Source organism: Oryctolagus cuniculus, chromosome 18 (genome assembly GCF_051225735.1).
Source record: "Oryctolagus cuniculus isolate XC-2025 breed Fujian yellow rabbit chromosome 18, ASM5122573v1, whole genome shotgun sequence".
Classification (NCBI taxonomy): domain Eukaryota; kingdom Metazoa; phylum Chordata; class Mammalia; order Lagomorpha; family Leporidae; genus Oryctolagus; species Oryctolagus cuniculus.
This window is the reverse complement of record NC_142884.1, coordinates 59,833,863-59,841,794: the sequence shown is the minus strand read 5'-3', so window position 1 is coordinate 59,841,794 and position 7,932 is coordinate 59,833,863. Positions and strand designations below refer to the sequence as shown.

Sequence of the window (7,932 nt, the reverse complement as noted above, 5' to 3'; positions counted from 1 at the left end):
GTGGGATGCAGAGGGGTCATCGCGTTCCATCCAGGCGGCTGCCTGGCTCTGCACCAGCCCAGTCCTACAAGTTGGTTTGAAGAACTCAGCTGGCTATGAAATCCCAGCAGTCGTGACCCTGTGTGTGTGTGGAGACCCCCACAACAAAAGGCTCCACTTCCTCTTCCTCGTTCTCATGGTCAACACATAATGAGGACTTCCTGTGCAGTCAACAGTGCCAAAAACATGCAGAGCCTCGTGCTTCTCCTTTGGGTGGACTTCCAAGCAGCCTGAAATCTCCCACGGTGAGAGGAAGGGGGTGGGACAAAGGTTGGCCTAATCTCGCAACAACCCCAATACAGAAGCAACCAGTATCCAGCTTGAGAGAAAGCACATTTCACGTGGCCTTTTATTTATGCTTCGCTTCAATATCTCTAATGGTTAGAAAATCAGTGGCAGATACACACATGGGTAAACCTCTAGACATACAAACGGCAGTAATTACTAAAGAACACAATTAATAAATGTTCTACGAAAATGCTTGGCCAGAAATATTTTTCAGGAGACAAGTTAGACATCGGGTGCACAAGGAGCAAGGGGCAGAGCCTCAGTGGGCTCAGGAGATGAGCATCCAAGGGTCCCACCAGGTGACACGGCGGCAGCTCATACCACAGGCTGCACCTGCTGCCCTTGGCCTCAAGAGTCACCGCTCCAGAGACGAATGAACCACTTCAAGATGAAGCCGGGGTGGCTCCACTCCAGGATACTCTGGTTCAAACCGGGGAATTAAGTCTTCCCAAAAGCCAAAAATCCCAATTGCAGACGGGTCCATCAGGGGCTAATGAACCAAAAAGCCAAGCCAAACCCACCCTGAGCACAATTTTTGGTTGCACAGAACGATACTCTTCCCAAATTAACTCATGTTCGAGCTGCTTAGTTTTTACTTCTGTGTGAAAGCTGCCAACTCAATAGTGTCTCAGCGGAGAGATCCGGGCCTAACGCACGCCTGGGAAAACACATTCATTAACATACCTCAAGTTTATAGTAAATGAGCTCTGATGTCACAGAGCTCATCTCAAAATGTAGAATTTACGTCACTGGATCTGGCACACTAACTTGAATTTAGGACTAATATCATCTTCTCTATCCATTTTGTCCCATCCCCAGACCCCAGACTTATTTACATTTAAGATCATATATGATGCCAATATTATCAAAGCTCCTTACCTAACATAATAAATAAGCAATTTTAAGCACCAAAGCATGCTTCCTTCAAGTTGCATCTAAAATATTAAGCATTCAATCTCAGCTTTTAGTTCATTTTAAAACTCTCGATATGGACATCTCTACGTAAAAGGAGTAAGTGCTTTGGAAGATATGATGAGAACCACCAGCCTCCTCTCAGATCTCAGTGTCTGGAAGCAGTAGCCCACGTGCTTATTGAAGGCCACCGACAGCAGAACCGTGGTCAAGGAGACAGATCCACTGCAGCCTAATGGGGAGGGAGTGCTCCCTGGAGCATTCGTGGAAAGAAACGAGAGTTCACAGTGGAAAAGGATGGGCAATCATTTGGCCTTTCTTCTCCATTACATCCGCTCGCAAGCAGGGAAACCTATCAGGCGGCGAAGAAACACAGATAGGCTCGGAGACACAGGTGTGAAGTCTGTGTTCTCTCAGCTGCCTCACAAGTTACTGAATCAGAGACATTTATGACTTGGACTTCAAAGGAGAAGGCAGACACTCTACGCCAGTACAGGCTCCGAGGGCACTCCGGGACTTAGCTGGCACAGAGAACAAAGAGCAAGATGCCAGACAAGTGGAGTTCTCAGTTCTAGCAACAAACCGTCACATTAGCAGATGGTAGCGGTTCACGTTTTGTTTTTCAGTTAAGGTCTGGAAGAACCACAATGGTTGCTGGACAAAGGGACCAAGGCTTAAGCTCAAGTACTTGAGATTTCTTAGCTGAAGCAACAGCACTGAACAATAGCACTGGAAAATGCACAGAAAAACATCCCCAAGCAAGCAGGATCCCAACCCTTGCCTGAACTGTCAGCTGCACCACAGACAGAAATGAGGAAGCCAGACCGAGCGATTTTGCTTTTCTTTCCAGCGGGTGGCATGAGGTGGTGAGAGGGGATCGAGTAATGTCGCTGAACTACACTGAAGACTTTTTCCTGATGCGCTACAGGAAAACAACACTGTCGGTTCTGTGGGATTATAGCTGCGTTTCCATTTAGGGACACATTTCCTGTTGTGTCAATGCCACAGCAATTCATAAGATGAAATTCACACCCCCGAAAGGCTCCACGTGGCTTAATGTTCAAGTAAACACAGGCTCTGCGGCCCACGGAAACCACGATAAGTTCCACTTGTGTTTTTGTCCCAGCTGGGCAGGCTAAATGCGGTGTAATACCTGAGCAACGGGACTGCCCAGTTCTCCAGGCTAGCGACAAGCGTCCCATCTGGTAAGCCACACTCCTCTCTCCTCCCCACTGCCTCCCGCGACGCAGACAGAAGGCCTCCGCTGCGGGGACTGTTGAGGCCCTTCGCGAATTCCCCTTTCCAGATTCGGGCTGACTCTCAAGTCTGCCGTCCGCCGAGTACACCTGTCCTGCCTTGAACACCCGTCAGGACCACCACGTGCCAGAGCATCTGATCAACTTCCCCGCAACCGTCTGGAGAGGGAACAGGCGAAGGCTTCTCTCCAGGCCGTACTGTGCCGGCAGCAGCAGAGCAGAGCAGAGGTAGGACGCGTCAGGGGGAATGAACAGGAGGATGTCTGAGAGGTATGATCAGCAAGGTTAGGTGCCATAAATAACCCCTAGAGTGAGTCAGGAAGGAGAGTTCACTAATGCAAGAGAGGTTCAGAGTTAAGGCTTAGACACAAGTTACCTATGGCTCAAAGATTCTGGGGAGGGTCTCCGTGGAGGGGACCGAAAGCCGTAGAAGTGAATTCAGCTGGTCCCGGGGGGCCAGGCCCAGTCACGCTGGCGGTGAGCCTGCCTCCAAGCAGCAGGAATCAAACTAAGATGGAACTGGAATGCAGTATCACAAAATGTGTCCACAATCACAACAGAGATCGTCACAACAGAGACACGTGTGCTGTGGTATGCGTTGTAAACTTAAGCTTTAGGACTTAAAAAAAAAAATGAAAACAAAAACTTGGTTGCCTAGAAATGTGACTGAATTCAAGAAAATGATCCAATTTGCAGGTTTTTGCAGCTGGGCCTCGGAAGAGCCTGCAGTTTTTCTTCTTGGAATCATGATTAAATTTACCCTCCACAGGCCTGGGCTGACAGCGTTGAGCCTCTTTATGAGAGGACGCAAAAGACACAGCCTCCAAGGCCTGCCCTCTGCAGAGGGTAGTTAAGCAGAACGCGAAGGAACCACTGCTATTGTTTTCAATCAAGGCTTTTCTCCACCTCCTCGTATTGGCCAATCATTCAGCAAGCGACGTCTGCCTGCCCTTAGAGCAGTAAGGTTTGAACAGCTTGCTTATAGCATACGTGAAAATATTTTCAAGAGCATTTACGCTTGCCTTGGCTGTAGGATGGGAGGCTCTTAACCGCCCCGGTAATAAGCATCAATGGAGTCTGAGTTAAAATAGACCACAGTGACAGTGATGTCATCCCGGTACATCCGCGCCAGGTCCTCCGGCAGCGTCAGCATGGCCGTCAGCCGCTCCGGCTCCATCTCGCCGTATTCATTACTGCCCAGGGCGTGTCTGATCAGATGCGTGGCAGCATTTCGGTCGGCCGCAGGGAGCCCGCTGGCTTTCCTCTGCAGCAGCAGACTCTGCATGAGCCCCAGGTTGGTGCGTCCCTGGGCCAGGTCTGGCTTGTGCCGACCCACGTCGGCCAGGTGCCCCACCACCAGCCTCACCACGTCCTCGTTGCTCAGCACGTCCCACAGGCCATCGGAGGCCAGCACGAGGAACTTGTCCTGGGGCCTCAGCTTGTGGTACGTGACCTCGGGCTTGGCAGTCAGGTAGGGCGGCGTGTGGTAGTGGGGGGGCGTGAACTGGTAAATGTTGAGGGCCTCTGTGTCGAAGCCCCTCCCCAGGACGCTGCGCTGCAGCTCCGGGCTCCACTTGAGCTGAACGTCCCCGAAGGCCCTGCAGGGCAGCAGGATGCCTAGCAGCCTGTCATCTACGACGATCGTCCTGCCCTCTGACTCGGGGTGCTCCCTCTTCAGCCGGGACAGCTCGGCCTCGTTCCAGGCATTGTGGTCACGGGTAAGGGGCAGACAAGACCACCTGCCGTTGTCCTCCTGCACACCCAGGATGGCCCGGCAGTCACCGGCGTTTGCCACATGCAAGTGCAGGCCGTTGATGTGGGCCATGCAGGCTGTTGCCCCAGAGAAGGCGACCTGGAGCGACAAGTTCTTGGCCATCTCGTCCTCCAGGGGGGCCTGGATTTCCAGCGAGATGTCAGAATCCAGTCTTTGGAAGGAGTGTATCAATGCCTCTTCGATACTCGGTCCCATTTCCATGTGCAGGTCAAGCAGTTCCTGCCAGTAGACGCGGAGGTGGTCGAGGTGCACCGAGGTGACATTCTTGTAGATGCTGTCCCCTGGGTGCTTCAGCCACTGCAGGATGGGTAGCACGGGCTTCATGTTTTCCATGGCTCCCTCCATCTGCTCCAGGGTCTGATAGGACATCAGGGACACCGCCACATAGTAGAAGAGTCTCTCGCTCACGGCTTGTGCGCATGCGGGACCACCATGTCCATCGAAGACCCCGAACATCAGTCCGTCGGTCTGCAGGCAGGAGGCCACGCCTCGCCGGTCCTCCACGGGGGAATTGGCAGCCAGCTGGTTGCTTTCAAATCGCAACACTGAATTCGGGGCTCCGCTGTTGAGGTTGAGAATCTTGTGGGTCAACTCGCTGGCCCGAAGCACTTCATTTACCTGCTCGGGGCCGAGCTGCAAGTGGAAATCCTCTTCCTCCGTCGACGTGTGTCTGCAGGCTTTCTGCAGGGCAAAGCCACCAGCCGGGAATTTGCTTTGTAAGGTGGGTGGCGCCTGGGAAAAGAACCTCCCTCTCAGACTCCTCTGCAGGACATATCTTGAATACAAACGTCTGCCCCCTTGCCACGTGGCAACGCTCTTCCTGGCGGAACTTAAGATCCGGGAGGACACCGTACCCGACATTCTGAAACTCCGTCAGCAACTATGTCAAGACCGTGTTTACACCTGAAAATCAAAGAGTTCAAGAAAAATTCGAATCTGATTTCTTACAAAGACTGACTTCTGAAACGTTTAATTGGCCAATATCCTGAAACAGAGCTGATCCAAAGCAAGCTAGAGTCCCGTGGCACTCTGACACGTGGTCGGAACGTCACACACAGAGCCAGCTGCCGCACCCTGAGGAACTGCCTCAGGGGACCTCCACTGTACACAGGATCTGTTGTTGACAGAAACCTTAATAAATGGCTGGCGCCGCGGCTCACTAGGCTAATTCTCCGCCTTGCGGCTCCAGCACCCGGGTTCTAGTCCCGGTCGGGGCGCCGGATTCTGTCCTGATTGCCCCTCTTCCAGGCCAGCTCTCTGCTGTGGCCCGGGAGTGCAGTGGAGGATGGCCCAAGTGCTTGGGCCCTGCACCCCATGGGAGACCAGGATAAGTACCTGGCTCCTGCCATTGGATCAGCGCAGTGCGCCGGCCGCAACGTGCCAGCTGCAGAAGCCATTGGAGAGTGAACCAATGGCAAAGGAAGACCTTTCTCTTTGTCTCTCTCTCACTGTCCACTCTGCCTGTCAAAAAAAAAAAAAAAAGAAAAAGAAACCTTAATAAATGTCACATGTAGAGCTGGCTACACTCAGAATACAGGGGGCCGGTGTTGTGTTGTAGTGGGTAAAGCCGCCGCTAGTGATGCCCGCATCCCGTATGGGCGCTGGTTGGAGCTGAGGCTGCTCCACTTCCAACCTAGCTCCCTGCTAATGCACCTGCGAGAGCAGCAGAGGATGGCACAAGTACTTGGGCTCCCCGGATCCACATTGGGAGACCAGGGTGGAGTTCCAGGCTCCTGGCTTCTGCTTGGCCCAGCCCCGGCCATTGCAGCCACGTCAGGAGTGAACCAGAAAGATGGAAGCTTTCCCTCCTTTTGTCTCTCCCTCTCTAACAGTGCCTTTTAAATAAATTTTAAAAATTATTTTAAAAAGGCAGAGAGTTTACTTGAAAGGCAGAGAGTTACAGAGAGGCAGAGGCAGAGAGAGAGAAGTCTCTCTTCTGAAATGGAGCAGCTGGGACTTGAACCGGTGCCCATATGGGATGCCAGCCCTGCAGGCAGTGGCTTGACCTGCCTTGCCACAGTGCCGGCCCCAAATTAAATCTTTAATTTTTAAAAGTGCAGTATGAAGACATTTTGCACCAACATAGACTTATCTTTTTATTGATTTTACTTTTTGAAATTTGTTTGAAAGAGCTACACCATTTCAACAGGAACAATCCCAATTTACTAAGCTATTCTCAGTCTCCGGGGATGTAGAGGTCAACCCCACGAACTTGCTGTGTACTGCCTCCTGCAGACTCTCCCAACTTAGGTCTCATCCTGCTTATTTCCAAGCGAGGAATTAGGAGGCCAAAGGGCGAAGCTCGCTGCCAAGGTCATTTCCAACTGCTTCGAATTTGCCTCCGTGGGACACAAAGGTTTCCTAGGACCTTCACCAGCCTCGGGTGGTATTTTTCCTTGGACAGCAAACAAACAAAAAACCCACACAACTACCCTATTTTCACTAGCTTTTCTCGCGTGAGCGAAACGAGGCGCATTCCCCACGAGCGTTTAGATTTCATTTAGGAATTCCAAAGACCCCGCGGAGCCCACCCCGCCCACCCTGGGGCAGCAGCTGTGGGTCGCGGGGTGCAGAGGGCGCCCCACCCTCCGGGTAAACTGCCCGGACCAGTTTCGCGCCCCTAAACAAAACGCACAGATCCCCCCACCCCGCTCAAGTCTCTGGTCGCAGCCTCTGCGGCTGGTGCCCCGGCTCGGGGGTCACCCAGCCGCAGACCCTGGCGCGGCCCGGTCCCGGGCGTCTCCGAGCCTCCGCGTCCCAGCTTGGGAACGGTGGGCGTTCGGAAGGTCGTCGAGCGCACTGGGGTGCTCGCAGGGCCAACGCCACGGGTGCGGGCCCCGGTGAGTCCGCGCACCCACGTGGCGCCAGCGCGCAAGCAGGGTGACGGTGATCGCCGGCCCGGCTAGTCCGTCCGGGCCCCGAGCCCGCCCCCTCGCCTCACTTCACCTCACCTCGGTTCTCCGCCCCATCGCCTGAGCCAGTGTCGCCGGACCGGGGAGAGGCCGGGCGAGCAGGCCGCGGCGCCCACGCCCCTCCTTGGTCCACTACCTACCTCGGACCCTCGTCCTCTTCGCGCCAGCCGCTGCCGCTGCCGTCGGGTCGGTCCCGTCAGCTCCGAGTCCTCGCACAGCGCCGCTGCAGCCGCCGCCACCCGAGTCTCTCCTCCCCAGCGCGGCCCCTCAAGGAGGGACCCAGCTCCGGAAGAAAGCGCCCTCCTACCATTTCCTATTGGTTCATCTGCGGAGGCGGGCCCTTGATGGACGGTGAGATTGCCCAATGGCTGCAGAGGGCAGGAGGCTGGCCGAAAGGCTAAACCGGGAGTGGCCGGCACCGCCCCCCTCGGCCTCTCCGCACCCAGATTCTGAGGATCTTAGAGCGCGGGACTGCGGGGGCCGGGCAGTCACGTGTCTGCACACCCCAGCTACCTGACCGTCGTCACTCTGAACGCCCCCGAGGCGAGCTGCCACTCCAGTCACTTCCTGTTGGTAACGTCCCACGGCTTCCTCCTAGCCACCGCACCCGTACTTGCAACCCCTGGGACAACTCCCGTCCGGAGGCCCCGTGGGCGTTCAGTGGTTAACTTGCCCTGAGCGCCTCTTGCCGCCAACCCTCTCTTCCTTTCCTCCTCTTTGTCGGTGACGTCCCTGGCTGTTTGTGTTGAGG

The 7,932-nt window shown here is 54.5% G+C and overlaps 1 protein-coding gene across 1 annotated transcript; it reads right to left on the bottom strand.

Moving 5' to 3' along the window:
* Nucleotides 1-359: 359 nt before the first annotated feature.
* PDP2 (pyruvate dehydrogenase phosphatase catalytic subunit 2) lies at nt 360-7,495 on the bottom strand. The gene is made up of 2 exons (XM_008257397.5): nt 7,322-7,495; nt 360-5,172 (listed from the first exon to the last, which is right to left on the bottom strand). The coding sequence occupies exon 2, from the start codon at nt 5,128-5,130 to the stop codon at nt 3,541-3,543; it is 1,590 nt and encodes a 529-aa protein (XP_008255619.1). The 5' UTR covers nt 5,131-5,172; nt 7,322-7,495; the 3' UTR covers nt 360-3,540.
* Nucleotides 7,496-7,932: the final 437 nt, after the last annotated feature.

Coding starts and splice junctions, on each gene's coding strand:
- PDP2 (XM_008257397.5), bottom strand. CDS start 5,130: ATGTCGGGTACGGTGTCCTCCCGGATCTTAAGTTCCGCCAGGAAGAGC.